General features: G+C 47.4%; 2 protein-coding genes across 10 annotated transcripts in view; one reads left to right on the forward strand and one right to left on the reverse strand.

The window, feature by feature from the left end:
- Positions 1-12,015, forward strand: part of LOC105496251 (glutathione synthetase) — a 35,531-nt gene extending 23,516 nt beyond the window's left edge. For all 3 annotated transcript variants that reach the window (XM_011766474.3, XM_011766475.2, XM_011766476.2), the window contains 4 exons: positions 933-1,127; positions 1,616-1,697; positions 3,443-3,632; positions 4,075-12,015. In XM_011766474.3, the coding sequence (XP_011764776.1) occupies positions 933-1,127; positions 1,616-1,697; positions 3,443-3,632; positions 4,075-4,198 (591 nt within the window). In that variant the 3' untranslated portion in view covers positions 4,199-12,015. The remainder of the gene's footprint in view (positions 1-932; positions 1,128-1,615; positions 1,698-3,442; positions 3,633-4,074) is intronic.
- The window catches only part of LOC105496250 (acyl-CoA synthetase short chain family member 2), a 52,032-nt gene continuing 32,669 nt past the window's right edge, over positions 5,055-24,417 (reverse strand). For 5 of the 7 annotated variants that reach the window (XM_011766471.2, XM_011766469.2, XM_011766472.2 and 2 more), the window contains exons 3-19: positions 20,081-20,172; positions 19,793-19,896; positions 19,463-19,535; positions 19,117-19,192; positions 18,851-18,965; positions 18,049-18,087; positions 13,435-13,572; positions 12,324-12,494; positions 11,881-12,014; positions 11,557-11,689; positions 11,419-11,475; positions 11,152-11,232; positions 9,564-9,672; positions 7,222-7,290; positions 6,707-6,883; positions 6,037-6,111; positions 5,055-5,901 (exon numbers count right to left, since the gene is read on the reverse strand). In XM_011766471.2, coding sequence (XP_011764773.1) covers positions 5,774-5,901; positions 6,037-6,111; positions 6,707-6,883; positions 7,222-7,290; positions 9,564-9,672; positions 11,152-11,232; positions 11,419-11,475; positions 11,557-11,689; positions 11,881-12,014; positions 12,324-12,494; positions 13,435-13,572; positions 18,049-18,087; positions 18,851-18,965; positions 19,117-19,192; positions 19,463-19,535; positions 19,793-19,896; positions 20,081-20,172 — 1,771 coding nt within the window. In that variant the 3' untranslated portion in view covers positions 5,055-5,773. The remainder of the gene's footprint in view (positions 5,902-6,036; positions 6,112-6,706; positions 6,884-7,221; positions 7,291-9,563; positions 9,673-11,151; positions 11,233-11,418; positions 11,476-11,556; positions 11,690-11,880; positions 12,015-12,323; positions 12,495-13,434; positions 13,573-18,048; positions 18,088-18,850; positions 18,966-19,116; positions 19,193-19,462; positions 19,536-19,792; positions 19,897-20,080; positions 20,173-24,417) is intronic. The other 2 variants (XM_011766470.2, XM_011766468.2) reach the window with 1 other exon arrangement.

Raw genomic sequence — 24,417 nt, forward strand, 5'->3', positions numbered from 1 at the left:
AAAAATACAGAAATTAGCTGGGTGTGGTGGCGTGCACCTGTAGTCCCAGCTACTTGGGAGGCTGAGGAGGGAGGATCGCTTGAGCCCGGGAGGTGGAGGTTGCAGTGAGCCAAGATTGCGCCGTTGCACTCCAGCCTGGGTGACAGAGCAAGACCCCATCTCAAAAGAAAAAAAAAAAGTAAACAAAAATAGAAAAAAAAAAAATTGGGATTTGTGTGTGTGTGTTTGTGTGCGTGTGTGTGTGCATGCGCACGCATGTATGCATGTGTGTGTTTTAGTTTCAGGTAACTGCTTTCAGTGAAACAACTGGGTGAAAAGAGAGAATTATGGGAAATTCACATTAAATAGAGTGGACAGGGAAGCCTTCTCTGAAAAGCTGACATTGAGCTGAGATATAAGGATGGTAAGGATCCACCTATGCATAGGAAAAGCCAAAAGGAAGGGGGTTTCAGGTTGAGGGAAAAGCACTGCAGGGCCTGAGGAGGGAAAGAGCTTTGTGATTTAAGGAATGCCAGGCCTGTGTGGCTAGAATGATGGAGACTAGGAGTCAGGGATGGTACAAGGTTGAAAAAGTAGACAGGAGCCAGCTCCTGAAGGATCTTAAAGGCCATGGTAGGGAGTATGGAACAGTGGGAAGCTGAGCACATAGACAAGTGTTCTACCTCCTTCAAGCCTACTCATCAGTTTTTCTACATCCTTGCACCTATTGTTTCCCACAGATAGGGGAATTCTTGCCTTTGCGGGGGCTCACAGTCTGGCACAATGATATATAACTATAACATATCACACCTGGCTCACAAGGATGTTATAATGATCCTGAGTGATAATGAGTGTGAAGATATAAATCATGATACCTGGCACCTAATGGGTGTTCAGTAAGCATCAGCTGAGGTAAAATAAAGTCGAATTCTTTTGTCTTCTTCCCTCTGCAGAACTGGGAAGCACGTCTACTGCTGGAGAGGTCATGTGCTGCCAAGTGCCCAGACATTGCCACCCAGCTGGCTGGGACTAAGAAGGTGCAGCAGGAGCTGAGCAGGCCGGGCATGCTGGAGATGTTGCTCCCTGGCCAGCCTGAGGCTGTGGCTCGCCTCCGCGCCACCTTTGCTGGCCTCTACTCACTGGACATGGTATGTGGGCAGCCCGTTTCTCCTACCACAGGCCTCGTAGGTGGCAGAGACCTAGAGTTCAATGTGTTGGGGAGGGTGGAGCTGGCATTGTGACAAGGGTTGGTGATGCTCTGGAGAACCCCTAGAACTCTGAGCAGAAAAGCAGCCTCATAATGGAAGGATGGGGACTGGAATCCATTGTAAGCTCCCTCAGCAAAGGTAGAGATGAGGATGGCAACGAAAGGGAAGGGACTAAGTCAAATAGCAAGAACTAAGAAACGTACCAGGGTGCCTGCTGCAGAGTCCTGAGCTGTTGCTAAAGAAAGGCATCGGTTGCTGCAGGGGGTTTGTTGGGAGTGTCATCCAGATAGTAGCATCCCACCTGAAGGAATTTATGGCTGTTCTCCCTCCTGCTCCTCCTCTGATGCTGCTCTGCACAACCAGCTGGACCTAAGCTCTTGCCTCTTTAGCCTTTAAACTTCTGCTAACTGCTTTCTGCCTCCTTCTAGGGTGAAGAAGGGGACCAGGCCATCGCCAAGGCCCTTGCTGCTCCTAGCCGGTTCGTGCTGAAGCCCCAGAGAGAGGGTGGAGGTAGGTGGATCCCCCTTTGCAGGGCTCCTCAATGAAAGGGACTAGCAGGCTGTGGCCAGTGCTCATGGGCACTTACTCTGAGCACAGTCCCAAGCATGGGGGATACTATTGGAACTGACACAGGCCACATGTTGGACAGTGTTGCCTAAGACCCTGTGACCAAGTCCGGGAGCACAGGGGAACCTGATTAACCAGCATTGAAGGGTTTGGACAACTTCAACCTGAGGGGCCTGTGGGTAGATTGTTGGGAAGTGGGGTAGGGTCATATTAGGAGATTGGAGAGAATACATGTCTGTTTTCCTTTCTAATTTGAAACTCCTTGAGGTCAGGGGTCATGTCTGCCTCTCCAGAGGAGAGGAAGTTTTTAATCTTTGTCTTAAGAGGTGGGTAGGAATTTCCCAGATGGAAAGGAGGAAGAGTGTTTCATACAACAGGGACAACCTCAAGCCGAGGCACTGGGCCATGAAAGTGTGGGATGTCTGGAGGTTAATGAGAAACTGGTGAGGCTGGAGGGGGAGCTGGGAGGGGACAGAGATTTAGGCTGGAAAAATGGTTTGCATCCTGATTATAAAGGGCCTTGAATATATACTGAGAAATTGGATTTTATCTTAAGGGCAGTGGGAGGCCATTAGAGAGTTTTAAGCCTGGAAGGGACACATTGATTCAGGACTCAAGTGGTTAGCAGTGCTGGGAACTTGTAAAACTTACAAAGTTTCTGCATTGTAGAAGATGTGCTGGAATGAGGGGAGACATTGGTAGCAGAGACCATGGAAGAGGCTGATACAGTTGTTCAGGAGAGCAACGTAGAGGCCTGAGCTAGGGCTATGACTGTGGGGCCGACTGGAGAGACATGTCCTAGATAGTGAGAGGATAGTGGAAGGGAGGAGTTAAATATGACTCAAGGGTGCCTTTTGCCTGATTGGGGGTGGGAAGGTCCAAGAGGGGCAGGTTTAGGCAGAAGTAATAAGTTCTGCTTGGACAAGTTGAGTTTGTTTGGGGGCCAGTCATATGGTGTCTAAGCAGGGAGCCTGCATTAAAGATTTGGAAGTTAACAATTTTTTTTTTTTTTTTTGAGATGGAGTCTCGCTCTGTCACCAGGCTGGAGTGTGGTGGCATGATCTCAGCTCACTGCAACCACCACGTCCCAGGTTCAAGTGATTCTCCTGCCTCAGCCTCCTGAGTAGCTGGGACTACAGGTGTGCGCCACCACACCCAGCTAATTTTTGTATTTTTAGTAGAGACGGGGTTTTACATATTGGCCAGGATAGTCTCGATCTCTTGACCTCATGATCCGCCCACCTCAGCCTCCCAAAGTGCTGGGATTACAGGCGTGAGCCACCGTGCCCGACTGGAAGTTAACAATTTTTAGGGTATAGATGGAGCCTCAGGAATATGAGAAATCTCCCTGGGAAAAGGCACATGGAGGAGAGAGTAAGCATGGAGGACCAATTCCCCTGGGACCCCAGCATTTAAGAGAAGGAGCCAGTAATGGAGCTTGAGAAGGAACAGCTGTAGGTAGGAGGCGAACCAGGGCGGAACAGTGTAGTGGAAGATGTGTTCACTGCATGAGTAAGGGCTCTCCTGTCAAAGTAAGCTTCCCTCCTGGGGAGCCAGATATGCCCTGGCTTCACTGAGCAGATGCCAGGAACTGAGGCTGCTGACTTGCCCATGTGGCCTCAAAAGTGAGGGCATGGGATGGAGGAGGTAGGCAGAGGGTCCAGGGTGACTGGCCAGTTTCATTGCAGGTAACAACCTATATGGGGAGGAAATGGTACAGGCCCTGAAACAGCTGAAGGACAGTGAGGAGAGGGCCTCCTACATCCTCATGGAGAAGATCGAACCTGAGCCTTTTGAGAATTGCCTGCTACGGCCTGGCAGCCCTGCCCAAGTGGTCCAGTGCATTTCAGAGCTGGGCATCTTTGGGGTCTATGTCAGGTGAGTGAATCAGAAGCTCTTTCCACTACCTGCTCGTAAGAGTGCCAGCCAAGTGAGCCTAGAGGGGAACACTGGAAAGAGTCAGGAACCTGGGCTTCAGTGCTAGCTCTGCCAATCCCTAGCTTTATTGCCTGTTTCTTTATCTATTAAATGAAGCCAAGGACACAAGACCTGCCCACCTCACCAGGGTATCAGATGAAACCCTGATGAGAAGTCCTCTGCAACCGTGAAGCAAACTCCAAATAGCACCAAGAGGATTCAGAACACATGGTTTGACAATCTAGGACTAGAAGGAGACTCCAGAGAGGAATAGAGACTCTAAAATCCTAGCACTTTCTTGGGTATAGTCAGTTACCCATGTACTGCTCAACTGGGACCAGGGAAGGTCCTGGGTTTGGGGCTGAGTCCGGGTGATGTGTGTCTCCTGCCTCCATTTCTATAGGCAGGAAAAGACACTCGTGATGAACAAGCACGTGGGGCACCTACTTCGAACCAAAGCCATCGAGCATGCAGATGGTGGTGTGGCAGCAGGAGTGGCAGTCCTGGACAACCCATACCCCGTGTGAGGGCACAACCAGGCCATGGGACCTTCTATCCTCTATATTTGTCATTCCTTTCCTAGCCCTCCTGAGGGGTATCCTCCTAAAGACCTCCAAAGTCTTTATGGAAGGGTAAATACTGATACCTTCCCCCAGCTCTCCATCTGAGGACCAGAAAAGCTGTGTTTCCCTTAGATGAGATCTAGAGGCCCCCAAATCCTGGGGGTGTGGGTACAGCTGAGGGGAAGCTGCTCTGAGGTAAAGGTCCATGAACCCTGCCCCACTCCCATCAGCCCATCAGCCTTTTCAGCAGGTTCCAGTGCCTGACTTGGGCTAGGACTGAGTGGTAGGAGGATGGGGAGTGGAGGGGCATAGCCTTTCCCTAATTCTGCCTTAAATAAAACTGCATTGCTGATTCAGTGATTCCTTACTTTGTGCATAGAGGGGAGGTGGGAGCTGTAATCTACGTTAGCCCACTTAAGATGTATTAGAGCAGGGAAGTGACTGTTCTGTAATCAGGGTCTCTGTAGACCTAGACTCTGCAGGTGGAACCCTGAAGTTTCAATCCTTAGCCACCCATTAATGCTCCTACTGGATCACAGGGAGGAATGAGAGTCCCTGGCAGGAGCCCAGGAGGGAAGGCAAACATGTTGGGACATAACAGTTGTGAACTGGCTTCAATCACTTTCCTGCTTAGCTCAGGGGCTTGTCAAAGGGCCTGTCAGTGAAGCCTCCTTGGCTCTGCCCAAACCAAAAGTTCTATAAGGAAGATATTGGGGGTAGTCCTAGGAAATACCCCTCCCTTCCCTTCTGCCACACAAATCAGAGCCACTAATGAATATACAGCATCAGGGCACAGATACCTAGGAAAACAAGTCACCACTTCTTGAGATCACAGGCTTTATTCCTACAACCACAGGGCTTGAGCCTGACTGAGGCAAGAAAACAGAGTTTCATCTGAGAATGTCTCTCATGGGCTGGGTTCTGTTCAGGGGAGGGTGGGAACAGAGGACAAGGAAGACAAGCTCCTCTGGCCCTAGGAACAAAACACATTTACTCCTTCAAAAAAGCAAATGATCTGAATGCCCTCTGGATACTGAATCTGCCCACACAGCCCCTGAAGCCAATGGGCGGACAGTACTGGCATCTGGCACAAAAGGGAATTCAGACCCAGAACAGAAGCAGCAAAATATGGACTCACAGACTATTGTTTTTAAGGGCAAGTGCATGCCCAATGTAAGTACTGGTGCTTCCTAAGAGAGCTGACATAGGATTACACAGCTGCCTCCCTGCTTCAGTGGAGGCCCTCATATCCTCTCTGAACACTTAACTTGGGTAGGAGAGGTAGCCTTTTCATCCCTGGGTTCTGAGAGCTCTGCAGTCTGGGGGCACAGCAGACGAGGCTGACCTGGGCCCTGTCCCTTCTGCCTGGCAGTCACAGGAAGTTGTCTCCACCCGGAGACAAAGCTGGTTTCTGGTCCCAGACAGCTGGTCTAGGGAGGGTGGTGTGGGTCAACGCTGGCCCTCAGCACTCCTGAGGGGGCAAAGAGGATGGGCAAAGTTTGGAGCAGGGGGAATCCTGGGTAAAGGTCAGGATCATGTTCACTGGATGGTCAGGCAGCGGTGGCTGAAGAGGTGACTGATGACAGATGGGTCAGCCACAGTGGACGTGTCTCCCAGGTCATGGTCATTCTGAGCAATCTTCCGAAGCACTCGCCTCATGATTTTCCCTGGGAGACCACAGACCTTTAGTTACTTGGTGAAAGCACTGACCCACCCCAGCCCTGCCAAAGGCTTTCATCCACGCATACCCCACCACCACCAGGCCTCAGCCCATCCCAATCCATGGAGGCCTCTGAACATACCTGAGCGGGTTTTAGGCAAGCCAGGTGCATTCTGGATGTAGTCTGGTGTGGCAATGGGGCCAATCTTTTCTCTAACTGTAACCAATAAATCATCAAGCATTTCTTCAGCACCCTTAGCCAGACTTTTCAAAAAACCAAAGTAGAGATGGCTCTGTTCCCCACCTGTTTCCTCCTCAAGTCTCTATGCACAGAGACAGCCTCAGGTTCACTGCTTCTCTCACTCTCAACACACTGTCTCCTTACTCTCCCATTTTATCTTATGGAACTCAGGCTGTAGAATGAGCCTGCTAGAGTTTAAATGCCACCTTTCTAGCAGTGTGGCCTTCGGCAAGTGACTTAACTTCTATGAGTCTCAGTTTCATCATCTTTAGAATGAAGGTAACAATAAGATCTGTTTAATGAAGGTGACTCTAGGGATTAAGTGGGGTAATTCATTTAAAGCACTTAGCCTAGTGGTGGCACAAAGTATTCTAGAAATGTTAGCTATTATTATTATCCTAGTGGGACACTAGTGAAGACTGAAGAGGAAAAGGGCAATCAGCCCATGGGACCCCCTGGAATCTGTTTGTGGTTTGGGGATCAGCTTGCTCTAGCCCCTCCCCAACAACTTGCAGTGATAACTGGGCCTCCAAGACAGACCCTATAGTCCCTGCCCGGGGAGGCTCCTCACTCTGCTTCTTGAGCTCCTCGGTGAGCTTGGGGCTGAAGGTGTGGCCATCACACAAGGTGACAAAGCAGTAGAGGCATTCACCCTTCACAGGATGAGGGTGGCCCACCACAGCTGCCTCTGCAACAGCCTCATGTTCCACAAGTGCTGACTCCACCTCCGCTGTACTCAGCAGGTGTCCTTGTCAAGGGAAAGGAAGCGCCATGAGAGAGATCTCAGCCTCTGCCCCAGCCCCTGCTTCATCTGTACCCATGGGGCAGTCCTGGTCTGGTCAAAAGGAGAAGGCCCTTCATTCACTCCTCAGATGACATGCTTTCAGTCACCCCACCATCCCAGTTCCCCTACTCTAGGCACGTTCCAGTGTTCAATACTCCTCTAAAACCTAGACCCAGAACTGAATGCTATGCTTAGTACATGGTCTGGCCAAAGGACACTCCTGGGCTCTTGCAGAAGGCTTTGGCTGGGTGTTGTCAGAGAAGCAGAGTTAATAAGATGGGAAGGTGGCCCATGGCCCTCACCAGATACATTGAGCATGTCATCAATCCTGCCAGTGATCCAGTAATAGCCATCCTGGTCCCGCCGGCAGCCTGGGAAGAAATGCAAAACCTAATAAATAAAAACCCTACGGTAGGATACCTGATCCACATTACCAAACTGCCACACCCTCTGCAATAGGCTTCTAACAAGTCTTCCTGCTTCCACTCTTGCCCACTGTGGTAGCCAGCCTCCAAGATGGCCCCACTGATCTCTGCCTCTTGGTATTCATAGCCCTGCAGTCCTCTTTCTCATTGTACTCGGGTTAGTCTGTGTCATCAACAGAATTTGCCAGAAGTGATAGGATGTCACTTCTGAGATTAGGTTGTAGAAGACACCTAGCTTGTCTTGGTTGCATTGTCTCAGATCATTTGCTCTAGGGTAAGCCAGCTGCCACATCTTGAGTAGTCCTATGGTGAGGTGAGGGACTGAGAATTCCTGCTAACAACCATGTGAGTGAGCATGAATGTAGGTCCTCCAGGCTCACTCAGACCTTCAGGTGACTACAGTCCCTACCAACAGCTTGACTGAAACTCACAAGAGACCCAGAATGAGAATGACCCATCTAAACTGTTCACAGACTCCTGATCCTCAGCAACTGTGTGAGATAATATTTGTTATTTTAAGCTGCCAACTTTTGGGATAATTTGTTCCATGGCAATAGTATACTCAAACTCTATTCTCCATAAATCAGGCAAAGTTATTTTCTAAACAGTGAATCAATTCTTAGCACTCCCCTGCTTAAAACCCCAAAAGGTGGCCAGGTGCGGTGGCTCGCTCCTGTAATCCCAGCACTTTGGGAGTCCAAGGTGGGTGGATCAGGAGTTCGAGACCAGCCTGGCCAACATGGTGAAATGCTGTCTCTACTAAAAATACAAAAATTAGCCAGGCGTGGCGGCACCCGACTGTAATCCCAGCTACTCGAGAAGCTGAGGCAGAAGAATCGCTTGAACCCCGGAGGCAGAGGTTGCAGTGAGCCGAGATCGCACCACCACACTCCAGCCTGGGCAACAGAATGAGACTCTGTCTCAAAAAAAAAAAAAAAAACCCAAAAGGTTCCCCACTGTACTTTGAATAAAATTCAGACTCCTCACCATGGCCCACAAGACCCTCCCTATATTACGTACGTTTCCAGCGTCACGTAATATTCTTCCCTTTGCTTGCTACGCTCCAGCCACACAGGCTTCAGTCCATTCCTCAGACATCTCAAGCTGCGTCCCTCTACACAGAACACTGTTACTCTAGATTTCCCCATGCCTGTTTCCTTCTCACCCTTCAGGCCTCTGGTCAAATGTCACTTCAGAGAACTCTTCTCCGACGATCCCATGTACAGTAGCTATCGCTGCACACACTCATTATCATGCTACCCTGTTTATTTTTCTTAATAGCACTTATCTCTATCTAAGATAAGCTTATTTAAGTTTGCTGGGTTTGTCTGTCTCCCCTTACTAGAATCCCCATGAGGAAAGAGACTTTGACTACATTATTCATTATAATATCACCTGTGCTTAGATCAGTGCCTAGGCACAGGATCACAGTGCTCAGATCTTATGGATGAATGGATTGGTAGATGGATAGATGGACAAACACAGACTCCAACCATGAAGACAAACATGACATAATAATCATGCACTGCCACATGTCCCATCTCTTTCAACACAGGAGCATACATTGTCCATCTTTCCTCATACATCAAAGTTCAGATGGCAACATCCTGAGACCCCTCCTGCTATACTCATTCCTGCCGTTACAGTCTTTGCAGCTCTGCCTAGATACCAGATACTGACATGTAGGACACATTCTTCTCTGATTTTCTTTACCCCTAACCAACTGATATAGTTTGGATGTTTGTCCCTTCCAAATCTCATGTTGAAATATGATCCCCAGTGTTGGAGGTGGGGCCTGGTGGGAGGTGTTTTGGTCAAGGCAGGGCAGCAGGGGAGCAGATCCCTCATGAATGGCTTGGTGCTGCACTTGCAGTAATGAGTGAGTTCTCACTCTATGAGTTCATGTAAGATCTGGTTGTTTAAAAGAGGCTGGCATCTCCTCCCTCTCTCCCTTGCTTCCTCTCTTGCCATGTCAAACACTGGCTCTCCCTTCGCTTTCTGCTGTGATTGGAAGCTACCTGAGGCCTCACCAGAAGCAGATGCCAGCACCATGCTTCCTTTACAGCCTGAAGAATGATGATCCAAAATAAACCTCTTTTCTTCATAAATCACCCAGTCTCAGGTATTCTTTTATAGCAACACACCAACTCTTCCTGAAAATGGAAGTGGAAGGTACATGTCTTAGTGGGAGGTGCAAGAAGGGGATAGCTAAGGCTCACCATCTCCTGTAACATAGTATCCAGGGAACTTCTTAAAGTAGGTTGTCTCAAAGCGTTCGTGGTTCCCATAGACTGTGCGCATGATCCCTGGCCAGGGCTGCTTGAACACCTGGGGAGTAAAGAAGGGACAGTGATCACATTTGCTATGCTGTCTCACTGGAAGATAATTACAGCTTTTCTAAACATGGGGGAAAGTGTCCTGAATGCCATTCCTGAGAAGTAGGAGAAAATACAGGCTTTGGAGATAGATGATCCTGGCTTGGAATCCCAGCTCTACCACTTACTAGCTAAGTGACCTCACAGAACTAACTTTACCCCTCTGAGCTTCAGAATCCTCATCTATAAATCAGAGAAAATACTTTCTGTCTTCCAAAGTTATTGTGAGGATTAAATTAATAATATGTGGAAATTGCCTAGCACAGTGTACTATTATTGATAAGTGTTTAGTAAATTTGTGTCTCCTTTTGGGCAATCCTTGAGGAAAGCAAGTCCAGTTTGATACAAATGAAAACAGTCATTTAAAAAAAGTGGTGCCCACATACCAAGTAAATAATTATTGCCCAATCAGTAGCATTCTTTGGCAGCAGATTGATGGAATGGATGGAATTCTAGGCTGAGTCAGAAGGCCTGGATGTAAACCCTGCCCCTGTTACTAACTTGCTCTTGGGAAAGTGAAATGGGGGGGGGGGGTTTGAAGGGACAGGTGAGGCTCTTACAAGTATGAATACAATAATCACAACAGCTAATGTTTATCAAGTACTAATTGTTAGTTTCTCCACTAACCCCTTCACGTGGATTATCTAACTCAATCAAGCAAGCAGCCATAGAAGACAAAGGCACTATTTTTTTTGAGATGGAATTTTGCTCTTGCTGCCCGGGATGGAATGCAATGGCACGATTTCGGCTCAATACAACCTCCACCTCCCTGGTTAAAGTGATTCTCCTGTCTCAGCCTCCCATGTAGCTGGGATTACAGGCATCCATCACCAGGCCCAGCTACTTTTTGCATTTTTAGTAAAGACGGGGTTTCACCATGTTGGCCAGGCTGGTCTTCCACTCCTAGCCTCAGGTGATCCGCGCGCCTCAGCCTCCCAAAGTGCTGGGATTACAGGTGTGAGCCATCCGCGCCCAGCCAGAGGCACCATTTAAACCCTATTTTACAAATTAGAAAATTTAGATTCAGAGGGGTTAAGTAACTTATCTGAGGTCACAGAAGAGGCAGAGCTAGGATTTGAACCCAGGCAGGGTGACTCCAGATCCTACATGATTTTCCACTATGTTATAAAGCCTCCTTTCTTTAGAATATTTGTCAAAAGAAGATGGGACTAAGTCTTCCAGACCCAAAAAGGTACCATCAGGAATCTGAGCAACTCTGAAAAGGCCCTTAGGAGACTTATGGCCCAAAAGGAAGAGATGCAGGCAAAGTATCCAGGGTCCCCTCCAGGGTCTCTCAGTGAGCAAACCTCCAGTCATGAAACTTCAGTCCTAAGCAGCTCCAGGAGAGATTAGGTTATTAACTCTAAAGCAAAGTACCCTTGGCAGACCCTTTCTCCCTCTCCTTAAAGACTCCCAAGGGCCAGGGCCTCACCAGATAACCTTCAGCTTCACCTTCCAACTCTTCCCCAGACTCATTCAGGATTGCAGGAGCTACACCAAAGAATGGGAAAGTCTAGAAGCAAACAGGAGACAGAACCCAAGAAGAGGAATGAGGCAACTCTGACCCAACTCCCAAGGAGCCCCAGAACCCCAAATTCTTCACACATTATCAGTCCAGTTCTCCACTATCTACCTAGGCCAAATGCCCCAAGATACCATCCCTGCCTAGCCCAAGACCAGCCAGGGGAGCATCACTCACAGCAGAACCAGGTTTCATGGGTGTGGCACCAGGAAGGGGAGTCAACATGTGGCCACCCTGGGGAATTCAGAGATGAGAAATTTGAGTCAATCCTCCCACATTGTCCCTGGGCCCCAGCCTTCTGAACCCTTCACTCACTGTCTCTGTTTGCCAGAAGGTGTCCACGATGGGGCAGCGCTGGGCACCTACCACCTGGTGGTACCACAGCCAGGCCTCAGGGTTGATGGGTTCACCCACTGTGCCTAACACCTGCAAGGATGCCCGGCTATGCCTGGGACAGGGGAATGGGAGAGAGGAAGGCTCTGAGTACTATTGGAGGACATACATATCCAGGCTTTTCTCTTGCCCCGTCCTCTTATTCCAGGTCAGAGAGTTGGGACAATGGAAAGGAAGAGACTGTACAAAGGCCAGCACCCAGCTCTGAGGGATACCCATGGGGCAGCAACTGGGAAGGGGTCTCACTTGGTGACAGGCTCATCTCCAAACTTCATGAGCAGACGGATGGCTGTGGGTGCTGTGTAGAACTTGGTCACCTTGTATTTGTCCACAATGCTCCACAGGCGGTTCACGTCCGGATATGTGGGAATCCCCTCAAACTGACCCATGAAGGCTGGTCATTCCCAGTCTTTCCTAATAGTCCTTTTATTCATCCCCCTACCACTCCCTCATGTTCAGTATTTTGCCCTTTCTGACCAACCATAGCTTCACTCCCTTACCAGACAAGCCAAGATACCATCCTAGTCAGGATACGCAACCCCCTCAGGACTTCTCTTTCTCCAAGAAACAGATGGTTGTATAAGTCCCCCTCCCTCTAGACCAAGAAGCCTTGGGAGGTAGTCACCCAGGATCATCTTGTCCATCCCCCAGCTAGGCCAGGTGGCCATGGGTCCCAGCTCCCTTCTCACCAAAACACTGGTGGCACCATTGGCCAGTGGCCCATAGGTGACATAGGAATGGCCAGTGATCCAACCAATGTCTGCCGTGCACCAGAACACATCCTCCGCGTGGAAGTCAAACACATACTTGAAGGTTGTGGCTACATAGAGCATGTAGCCCCCAACTGTGTGAACCACACCCTGTGGGAAGAATGGGGAACAGGTTAGGGCTTCATGCCTACCCCTACTGACCACCAAATGGAGGCTGGGCAGAGCTGGAGGAAGATCCTCCTCAGGGATTTCAGCCCTGCCAGCACCCTTTTCACAGCATCCATCTCTCTTCCATCTCCTTTTCTCCATGCTCCCATCTCGTCTCCTTGATCACACTCCTGATGACACGATGTCTATCAGTCCATCATTCACACCTGCACCCTCAGATGGTATTTCAGAGCCACCCACATCACTTACACACATGAACACTCATAACTAATAGTCCCTCTGTTGTGTATATGTGCCCACACACTCAATTGCACACCATCAGAGTGAGTGGGGAAAAAAAGATAATTCCCTTTGTTTATTCCATCCCTACCCCCATTTCTATGAAGGAGAGGCCAAAACTGTGTTTCTAAAGGCTCATTGAGGGATATTCCAAAGCATATGGAGATAATTTAGGAGTAGGGTGGGCAGAAGGTAGAGTGACATAGCTTTCAAGTCAATGGAAGAAACAGAGTTTTCTTAAGTGTTTCTGGTTCCCACGGTGTGTGCTGGCAGAGAACTACATGTTAATAGTGTGCCATGTGGAAGGAATTGAACTCTAAGAGTTATGGTCTTAGAAGCCCGAGAGGGATCTCTGTGCCCACCCTTGGCCTTGAGTTAACAGAATAGATCTCCTTCAACCAAACCATGTGTGCATAGGGAAAGAATATCCATGTCAGCTGTATGAAACCCTCCACCTGAATTGTCTCACCCTGGGCCTCACCACCTATAGATGGAGGATTTATGTCTTCACTTGATTTAGAAAAGACAATGTTACATTTCTAAAACTCAGGGTTGTTGGAAAAAAATAATTTCATTACTTGTTTCCTCAGAAACTTACTTCTTACACACACATACACACACACACACACACACACACACTTGCCTTGGGTTTGCCTGTGGAGCCACTGGTGTACAGGATGAAGAGTGGATCCTCGGCATCACACCACTCGGGCTCACACTCGTCCCCTGCCTCTTGCATGAGCTCATGCCACCACAAGTCAATCCCTTGGTTCCATGAGATCTGCAGAGATGGGCAGGGAAGAACTGTGAACAGCTCAAGATGGGGACAAGATATACCCATATGTTGCCTCTGGAGGGAATGAGGTGGGACGGGAAGGTAGGAGTACAGGAAGGGAGAGAAGGCCCTTCAAGGGTGGAATGGAACAGAAAGAACAGGAGCAGAACCTAAGCTTACTGAGTACTCCAACCACCCTGCCATCCTACCCCGATCTCTACCCCAGAACTCCTCTCACCTGGCCTCAGGCCGAGGAGGAACACTTGGCTGGTCCCTTCCCATCCTTCAATTCTCAGCTTTCTTCTTTCCAAGAAGTCAGCTTCTTGGAAAGGCTTTACCTGAACAGTATCTGATAGATTCCCACCTCTAACCTTGCTATTATTATTGATCCCAACACCATGTTTCTTTCCCACACAGTACATATTTCCTGTTATTTTATTTAGTTGTTTACTTGATTACTGTCTTCCCATCTAGATAGTGACATCTATGAAGAAGGTGAAACATCTTTTCTCCCAACCCCTGCCGTATCTCCCAACACCTAGCAAAGTGCCTGGCACTCAGTCAATTTTTGTTGGACAAATGACTATGCACACACAGGTCTACATACATACATATGTACTTATGGGACTAGGCTCATTAGCAGGGATGCGGACACCACACAATTCAGAAATGCAAAATTAGTCAGAGCCTACAGGTGAGGTGGGCACCTGACCCTGTTAGCAGTAAAACAAGTCAACAGATCTTGGTCCAAGCACTTTTCCCTGCATGTCCAGACCCAATCCACATCTATGGGTTTCCTACCCTAGCTCTGCTCCTGCGTTTACACCACTGGTACCAATAGGGTTTCCCATAGAGACTTTGGCTTGAGGGGACAGGTTCCATTCAGCAGGAAGCTTTGCTTCAAGTTGGTGGAGAAGGACCAAGGTAGACTTCTCTCAGTAGAAGGATGTCCCCTATGCCTTTGATAATTACTTCTGGATCTGTCATCCTGAAACTTCTCTAAATTCTCCTTTGAAACTGTTTTACTTTTCTGTCTATATCACCTCTTTGAACACCAATTTTGAGTCTACCATCTGCTGAATGAAGTTAGATCCTTTGAATTTGTCCAAAGTCTTCAGTGAACTTCAATACCAGTTCTGCCACTTCCTAGCTATATGACCTTGGGCAAGTCACTTTACCTTAAGTCTCTCCTTTTAAAAATGAGGACAGTCATTCTTGCCCTAATGGACTCACAGGATGTGGTAAACACTAAAAGAGAAAAGTATTATCTAGTAAACATCAAGCCTTAGATTGCCCCAAGGGTAGAGGTTGGGGTGGGATGAGGAAGACTGATGAATGTCAGCAGAGATAGAGGTTAGTTCAATGACTACTGGGAGTTAAGAGTGTGAGGCTGGGCGCAGTGGCTTATGGCTGTAATCCCAGCACTTTGGAAGCCCAAAGTGGGTAGATCACCTGAGATCAGGAGTTCAAGACCGGCCTGGCCAACATGGTGAAACCTGGTCTCTACTAAAAATACAAAAAGTAGCCAGGCGTGGTGGCGGGCGCCTGTAATCCCAGCTACTCAGGAGGGTGAGGCAGGAGAATCACTTGAAACCAGGAGGCAGAGGTTGCAGTGAGCTGAGATCGCACCACTGTACTCTAGCCTGAGCAACAGAGTGAGACTCCGTCTCAAAAAAACAAAACTAAAAACAAAAACAAAAACAAAAAAAACAACATAACTCAAGAGTGTGATGATGGGAACTCTTTGGGGTTTGCTTTAGCTGTCACAAAGTCCTTTCATATTTATTAGATTCTTGTATGTTCAATGGCCCTGGCTGGCAGGTAGACATGGTGGTGTAAGATAAATGCCATTCTCCCATTGTGAGGATATATGCTAATTTGTTGTGTGCATATTTGGTTAAAAAAAACCCTGGAGTGTTAGATATATAGCTTGATAAATTATAAAATGACTCTCTAATCACTCCCTTCTTTCTGTACCACCTGCCCCTTATGGTAGAGAATTTGAAATTTCTGGATTTTGAACATCATAAAAACAACAAGCTTAGAAAAAGGAAGAAGAGAGAGAAAGCTGCCCACAGTTAGAAAACATAAGAACACGCCTGGCCAGGCGCGGTGGCTCAAGCCTGTAATCCCAGCACTTTGGGAGGCCGAGACGGGCGGATCACGAGGTTGGGAGATCGAGACCATCCTGGCTAACACGATGAAACCCTCTCTACTAAAAAATACAAAAAACCAGCCGGGTGAGGTGGTGGGCGCCTGTAGTCTCAGCTACTCGGGAGGCTGAGGCAGGAGAATGGCGTAAACCCGGGGGGCGGAGCTTGCAGTGAGCTGAGATCCGGCCACTGCACTGCAGCCTGGGTGACTGAGCAAGACTCCGTCTCAAAAAAAAAAAAAAAAGAACACGCCTGATTTTGTCTATTCATATGCATCTACACATACACTGTCACATGGGTACTTTTTCTTCTGCCAAATGATCACTTGAGATGGGGGCACTAAAGTATTCAACCAGAAGTATCAATACTGCTTTGGACAAATAGTGCTGGTCTACAGCAATGTGAACTGTCGCAGAACAGGCACTAAGTACATGTAAGGACAAGGCATAGTTACAACTGTGGCTCTGCAATGACGGCACTCTTATAATCTTATAATATTATTTCTTTTGTGGGTGGGTATGTATACAGAGGTAGACGGGTTAGAGTACTCCAGGTGTGGAACTGATAACTAGCACCAGGAAGCAGAGTGAACTCAATTAGTAGAGCAAACTTTGGTTGTGAATTAGGTGTGTGCCTATGAGGCCCCAGGCTCTGAACCAGGAAATGGTCTGAATTTTCTAAAATAAGAATTGAGGAGTTGGCCTTTGTCCTTGGACCAGGATAGCCTCAAGGAGGGCAGCTGCCATGTATGGGAGAGGTATATGAGGGAGCTCATAGACCATATGGTTGAGGAGAGTCCCTGCAAACCCCACCAGGCTCTCCCTGGAAGATTGTTTAAGGATAAAGGGGTTTGGAGCCCTGCCAGGATTTTTGCAGCTCTTTTGAAAATTATTTTAAAAATTTTAAATATGGGGCCCATTGTCAGAAAGATTTTTGCAGCTTTGACTGCAGTTCCCAGACCAACAAACCTGGACTTTTTAAGCCTATTTTTATGCTCTTTGGTATTTTGGAAACTGGTTGTTTTCACCTCCAAGAAACAAAAATCCAGTAGCCTTTGGCCTGAAGGTCTCTGGTATTAAGAATTATAAGAGTTTGTTATTCTTTTCTGGTCTCTCTTTTGGAAATGCCAATCTGTCTGTTGCATTAAGGGGAAGCAAAAAACAGCTGACATTTATTGAGTAGTTACTAAGTGCGAAACACCTTACATATATTGACAAAACCCTATAAGATAGGTACAATTATTATCCTTATCTTACGGATGGAGAAACAAACGAGAGAGTTTAAGTACACAGTAGCAGGTGGCAGAACAGGATTTAACCCAAGTAATCTGGCTCCAGAGATTACAATTTAAGCCACTAAATTTGTCACCTCTTTCAAAAGAAAGGGTGTAGGTCCTGCCTGAGTTTTAAAAGGAAAGCAGTATCCCCTAGGAATCAGATCTATCTTCACCATGCTAATGAGAATAGAGAAAAGGGGCTTATATCTACCATTGGCCTAAGAGGTTAATCATAGCAGATTTAGAGTAAGACACCCTGTGAAGACGGTAAAACCCAGAGGAATAGTGAGCTTTATGTGTTGTTTTAGGAAGGGAAGCTGTTTCCTTTCATAGCACGTGTTATCATCTCTCCATTACTGACAAGGAAACTGAATCCCAGAGGGGAGAATTGACTTACTCAAGGTCATACAGCTAAAAATTAGTCTCTGGACTTCAGGCCCACTCTCTCCTCGATACTAATCTGCTTTGAGCATCCCCTTATGGATCTCCCTTCTTAGAACCACCTACAATGTGACTTTTGTTCAGTTTAGCACTTAGTCACATTACAAAGTTATATGCAGTTTGTAAATCCCAAAGTACTATGTAAATGTATTTAGGAATCTTCTCTGCTGTTCTGTATAAAACTTAGGTTTTCCTTTGTATTAATAATACATGTATAACTCCCCAACTTGATGGTGAATTTCCAAAGTCAGGGTTTGAACCTCCTCCAAATACTCCTCCTCCTGTCTCTCTTGGCTCTGCTCCAGCTACCTGCACACTAAATATTTTCTGACAGGTTACCTTGTACCCTCTCCCACAAAGGTCCTGAGCAGCAGGATAAAATGGGTTCTGCTGTTACCTCTCTAAGAGCCATGCTCTATACCAATTCACAGAGGCGGTAACAGACATTTAATTTCACCACCCTTCAGTGGCTTACATGGCAAGCTGCCCAGGGGCAAGGGGAAGGGGGTTAGGTCTGGCAGCCACCTCAATGGGGCAAACAGGCAAAGGGCAGATGAGCACACAGACAAGCACACAGGGAAGCGGTGCCCACGGCAGTGCAGAAATGGATACCTGGGGCTGAACACGCTTGGATTTCTCTTTCAGCTTACCCTGTTAAGAGCCCAGGATGAAAAGGGTAGTGAGGAGGGTCCAAGTACACAGGGAGTGGGAAGAAAGGGTCAGTGTGTTGTAAACCCCAAACTCCTTTCTCACTGGTCCTCCCAGGTTCCATTTTCCTGATCCTGATTCCAGCCCCTATATATGTAAAACCCGTAACACTGATCGGGCTTTCCAACTTCCCTAAACTAGACTATAGCCTCTCTAGCCCCAAGACCCCTCAGGGAGCCTCAAGTCACAGACTCTCATTCAACCCCAGAACTTTGATCCCTCATGCTCCTCAGCCTGGAGGCGATCACTGGGCATTTCTACCATTCCCACCAGAAGCCCGGGGGTTCAAAGTTAACAAGGGCCATATTGTGAGGGCTGGACTCTGGTCCTTCCATGGTGGGCATCCCTTAGGCCGCAAAGGTACAGCCCAGTAATGGAGATGACTATATAGTGTCACTCAAGTTAGACATTTCTAACACAAACCTAGGCCCTGAGGATCCCCTGTGCCCACAAGGATACCCCAACCAGCATAGGAGTCTCCCTTACAATCGCTTGTGCTGTTCTCAAGGTACAAGGGCCTCTCTACCCACAGTCAAGGTCAAAGTCTTCTAGCTCCCACCTAGCCCTGCTAAAGGAGGCATTCCTAGAATTGCTCCTGGATCCTCAGTATACTGATGAGCAGGCAAAGAAGGACATCAGGAACTTTCTAGGCAGGAAAAGTGAAGGAATTTGAGCCTAGAGAAAGGCATAGCAGTGCCAGACTCACCTGCACATCCGGGCATGACCTCTTAATTGGGGGGGACTGGCTGGGGGAGTCACCCATGCCCAGCTCTGCCCGCCCTAGGTGCTTGACCACAATGCAGCATCTTACTGGGAAATCCCTGTAGAAGACAAAAGCCTAAAGTGGTAGCCTTGTTGGCTCAAAGGGAACTTGGCAAGACCCGCCCATGTCCATTTAGGGTAGAGGGGACAAAGGGAACCTGGCACTGGGTCAAGGCTCAGTCAACTCAGACAGTAACCAAACACACTTACTTCTCCTGACACTTCTGCAGGGCCTCGTCAGCCAGTTCCTTCAGGTTCACAAGCTTTTCTCCCCTGTAGAAGGCATCTTTGGGGAGCAACAGACATTCCAGGCCTTAGTAAGCACCATGCTGCCTAGTGGGCACAATGTCCACAGAGCCCTTCCTGAGTGGGCCTCTTAACTCTCGCTCTTCCAGCTGATTCGAGCTGACAGAGGATCAGCTGAGGTGGGACCAGGAGAGGAAAGGCAGGCAGTTTCTACCCTCTATGCTGAGTAGCCCCAAATACCAACGAGCTGATTGGAGACCAAGGCTTGAGGTATGGGGGATTCTGGAGAAGAGGTGAGAGAATTAGTCACCTGTAGTGATGAGAAGACTGCAGCTGGAATCCAGGATCCGTTCACATAGAGACTCTGAAGAGAAGCCTGCAAACTAGGGAAAGGAAGAAAGTCTAAGGGAGAGAAGGAAGCCCCAGGGATTGAGCGAATAAGGAAAGGGGTTGCTCATGGAACTTTCAGGATCTCTAAGCCAGGGTCCTAGAAGAAACTGAATAACTGATATGGACCTATGACACAAACCTTCTAAGCTCCTTAGTTTGTTATCTAAGGCCCTCCATTCTCTAGGCCCAACCTACTTCTTCAGAGCCCCACCCCCCATGCCTGCCCCTTTTCACCAGCCCAAACTCCTACCACAATGGAGTGCAAAGCCCCAATGCGGGCACATGCCAGCATGGCCACCACAAGCTCTGGGATCATAGGCATGTAGATAGCCACTCGGTCACCCTTCTGAATGCCTGCAGGTAAAAGCACAGAAAATGAACCATGAACCCTTCTTGCTGCTACTTGCTCCCTCCCATCCCAGCTGACCTGTTCTCTTCCACTGTTACCAAAATCTTTCCATCTGTTGCCCTTTCCCCATAAGTCCTCAGATACCCCAAGGCCAGCCCCCCAGTCCCTTTCCCACACCCCCACACTCACCCTGTTTTCGGAGAACATTGCTGAACTGACACACTTGGACCAGAAGCTCATGGTATGTGATCTGAGTGGTCTCCCCTGGCTCATTGCCCTCCCTGAGACATACCAGAAAGAACCAGTGATTAGGGGCATAACTTCTTCCCCAAACAAGAAACAGGCATAGTCATAAAATCCATCCAGTGACGCTAAGGCCTGGAACTGTTCCATGAGGGTGAGCTATCTGCCCACCATCAATCTTGCCATCATCAATCTTGAGCTGACTGGTCAGATACTTTGGCCATTCAAGATACTTTATACACATGTTGTATGTCATTAGGAAATGCACTGTCCATCTCTGATCCTTGATAAAATGGAGTGATGGCCCCTTCTCTTCCATCCTAGTAATGTATTAAGGAGAAGTGATATCACAGATGTGATTCCTTCTGATGAGGCATCAAGACTGCATTATTCAGAGTAGGGTCTCCAGATCACTTGTGCCTACATCATCTAGAGGATTTGTAGATTCCTGGGCCCCAGCTCAGACATACTGAATTAGAATCACAGCGTCCAAAGATCTGCTTCTTTATTACAAGATGGTACAAGGAATTAGTACAGGATTCTGATGCACACTTAAAGTTTGAGAATTGGCTGGGCGCAGTGGCTCATGCCTGTAATCCCAGCACTTTGGAAGGCCGAGGTGGACAGACCAAAGGTCAGGAGTTTGAGACCAGCCTGGCCAACATGGTGAAACTGTGTCTCTAGTGAAAATACGAAAATTAGCTGGGTGTGGTGGTGTGTGCCTGTAATCCCAGCTACTGGGGAGGCTGAGGCACGAGAATCCCTTGAACCCAGGAGGCGGAGGTTGCAGCGAGCTGAGATCACACCACTGCACTCCAGCCTGGATGACAGAGTGAGATTCTGTCTTGAGTAAATAAATAAATAAAGTTTGAGAATCACCAACCTGTATCAGGTGATTTCTGTCTACCTCCCCAGCCTTGCCTCCCACTCCTTCCTAGGATTTAGCCTGTTTACTTCAGTCATTCCTTCATGCATTCATTTGCTTATTCAACAACTACTATGTGCTATCTACATGTATAGAAATAAGGCACCAATGGGCAGGGCGTGGTGGCTCTTTCCTGTAATCCCAGCACACTGGGAGACCTATAATCCCAGCTACTTGGGAGGCTAAGGCAGGAGAATCGCTTGAAGCCGGGAGGTGGAGGTTGTGATGAGCCAAGATCGCATCACTGCACTCCAGCCTGGACGACAGAGTAAGACTCTGTCTCAAACAAACAAACAAAAGAAGAAATAAGGCACCAATGAGCAAGATAAGTAAGATACCTGATATCATGGAGCTTATATTCTAATGATAGTATGGGTAATAAACAAATAACAAATATAACCAGGATAATTTCAGATTATGATAAGCATTAAAAAGGAAATAAAGCAGAATGATATAAAAATGAGTGACTAGGGGTCGGGCGCGGTGGCTCAAGCCTGTAATCCCAGCACTTTGGGAGGCCGAGACGGGTGGATCACGAGGTCAGGGGATCGAGACCATCCTGGCTAACATGGTGAAACCCCGTCTCTACTAAAAAAAAAAAAAAAAAAAAAAAAAAGAAAACAAAATACAATACAATAAAAATGAGTGACTAGGGAGAAATGCTTTTAAAAAATATACTATCTTGGGTCAGGCACGGTAGCTCACACCTGTAATCCTAACACTTTAGGAGGCCAAAGTGGGCCCATCTACAGGAGTTCAAGACCAGCCTGGCAACATAGCAAGACCCCATCTCTAAAAAAATTTAGCTGGATCCACTGGGCGCGGTGGCTCACACCTGTAATCCCAGCACTTTAAGAGGCCGAGGCGGGTGGATCACGTGAGGTCAGGAGTTCAAGACTAGCCTGACCAACACAGAGAAACTCCATCTCTACTAAAAATACAAAAATTAGCTGGGCGTGGTAGTACATGCTTGTAATGCCAGCTACTCGGGAGACCGAGGCAGGAGAATCACTTGAACCCAGGAGGCGGAGGTTGCAGTGAGCCAAGATCATGCCATTGCACTCCAGCCTGGGCAATAAGAGTGAAACTCTGTCTCAAAAAAAAAAAAAAAAAGAAAAAGAAAAGAAATTAGCTAAGTGTGGTGTCATGCACCTGTAGTCCCAGCCACTCAGAAAGATAAGATGGGAAGATCTCTTGGCTCACTCCTGTAATCCCAACACTTTGGGAGGCCAAGGCAGGAGGATCATCTGAGACTAGGAGTTCAAGACCAATCTGAGCAACATAGCAAAACTTCGTCTCTAAAAAAAAAAACATTCAATTAGCTGAGTGTGGTGGTGCACACCTGTAGTCTCAGCTACTCAGGAGGCTGAGGCAGGAAGATCGCTTGTGCCCTGGAGGTCAAGGCTGCAGTGAGCTGTAATCATGTCACTGCACTCCAGCCTGGACAACAGAGTGAGTTTCCCTGTCTCAAAAAATAAATAAATGTTTCCATTAGTGGTTTTTTCCAATTTTATTATTTTTTTGAATAAGTAATACATACAAGTAGGACTTCATAAAAAGATACATAATGATAAGTGTTCTCACTCCTATCTCCCAATTACCCTGCCTACTGGCAAACCACAGTTTGGGTTTTGCGATTTGGTTTTTAGAGACAGGGTCTCACTCTATTGCATAGGCTGGAGTGCAGTGGCACAATCATAGCTCACTGCAGCCTCCAACTCCTGGGCTCAAGCAATCCTCTTACTTCAGCCTCCTGGGTAGCTGGGACTACAGGCACATGCTACCACACCTGGCTAATTTTTTTATTTTAAAATTTTTTGTAGAGACAGAGTCTCGATATATTGTCCAGGATGGTCTCAAACTCCTGACCTCAAGCAATCCTGCTTCAGCCTCTCAAAGTGCTGGGATTACAGGCGTGAGCCACCATGCCCAGGGCAAAACACTGTTACCAATGTTCTGTGTAACTTTCCAGAAACAATCAATATTCAGACAGGACCACTCTTAGTAGGACAGAGGGCTAGGGTAATTCAACTAGTGTGGAATGACCAAACTAATTACTTTGCAAGAAGTCTGTATCATTAGGATCTTTAATAAGACCCTTGAGATATCATTGAAGACAGAAATTTGAAAGTTGAATATTAAAAAATTGGATTTTACAGGAGGCTGAGGCAGGAGAATCTCTTGAATTCGGGAGGTAGAGGTTGCAGCGAGCTGAGATTGTGCCATCGCACTCCAGCCTGGGTGACAAGAATGAAACTCTGCTCTAAAAAAAAATCGGTCAGCCAGGCACAGAGGATCATACCTGTATTCCCAGCACTTTGGGAGGCTGAGGCAGGCAGATCACCTGAGGTCAGGAGTTTGAGATCAGCCTGGCCAACATGGCAAAACCCTATCTCTACTAAAAATATAAAAATTAGCCAGGCATGGTGGCACACGCCTGTAGTCCCAACTACTTGGGAGGTTAAGGCGGGAGAATCATTTGAACCCGGAAGGTAGAGGCTACAGTGAGCAGAGATCGTGCCACTGCACTCCAGCCTGGGCAACAGAGTAAGACTTTGTCTCAAAAAAAAAAAAAAAGGATTTTAATGTTGTTCAGAAAAGAGATAAACACCTTATAGTCCCCAGTCAAGCACAGGGTAATAGGGGTAGGAAGAACGGCTCTACTTAAGGAACAGGTCTGTCAGACAAGCATATATACTACATGCATTTGTTTACATATTCTCATTTTTTCTACACAAATGATGGCATACAATACACACTGTTTTGTATCTTGTTTTGTTAATTATTATATGCATTCACTAAAATGCACAAATCTTACGTGTAGAAGTTGATCATCTTGATTTTTCAAATTTAACAATATACCTTGATATCATTCTTCAGCAAGACTTAGATAACTATTTCTCTTTTTCATTTGTTGTTGTTTTTGTTGTTGAGACAGGGTCTCACTCTGTCACTCAGGCTGGGGTGCAGTGGTACCATCATAGCTCACTGCAGCCTCAATCTCCCAGACTCAAGTGATCCTCTCACCTCTGCCTCTTGAGTAGTTGGGACTACAGGCCAGAGCCACCACGCCTGGATACTTTTTTTTTTTTTTTTTTTTGCAAAGACAGGATCCTACTATGTTGCTCAGGCTGGTCTGGAACTCCTGGCCTCAAGTGATCCTCCGATCCTCCTGCCTCAGCCTTCCTTCCAAAGTGTTGGGATTACAGGTGTGAGCCATGGCGCCAAGCTTAAAGAGCTATTTCATTATCTTTCTCAGCTGCAAAATATTCCACCGTTTGTATGTACTGTTATTTATTTAACAAATAAATGCGTCAATGAATATTTTTATTTTTATGTCACTTTACTCACTTGCAAG

This window comes from Macaca nemestrina, chromosome 15, assembly GCF_043159975.1.
Source record: "Macaca nemestrina isolate mMacNem1 chromosome 15, mMacNem.hap1, whole genome shotgun sequence".
NCBI lineage: Eukaryota > Metazoa > Chordata > Mammalia > Primates > Cercopithecidae > Macaca > Macaca nemestrina.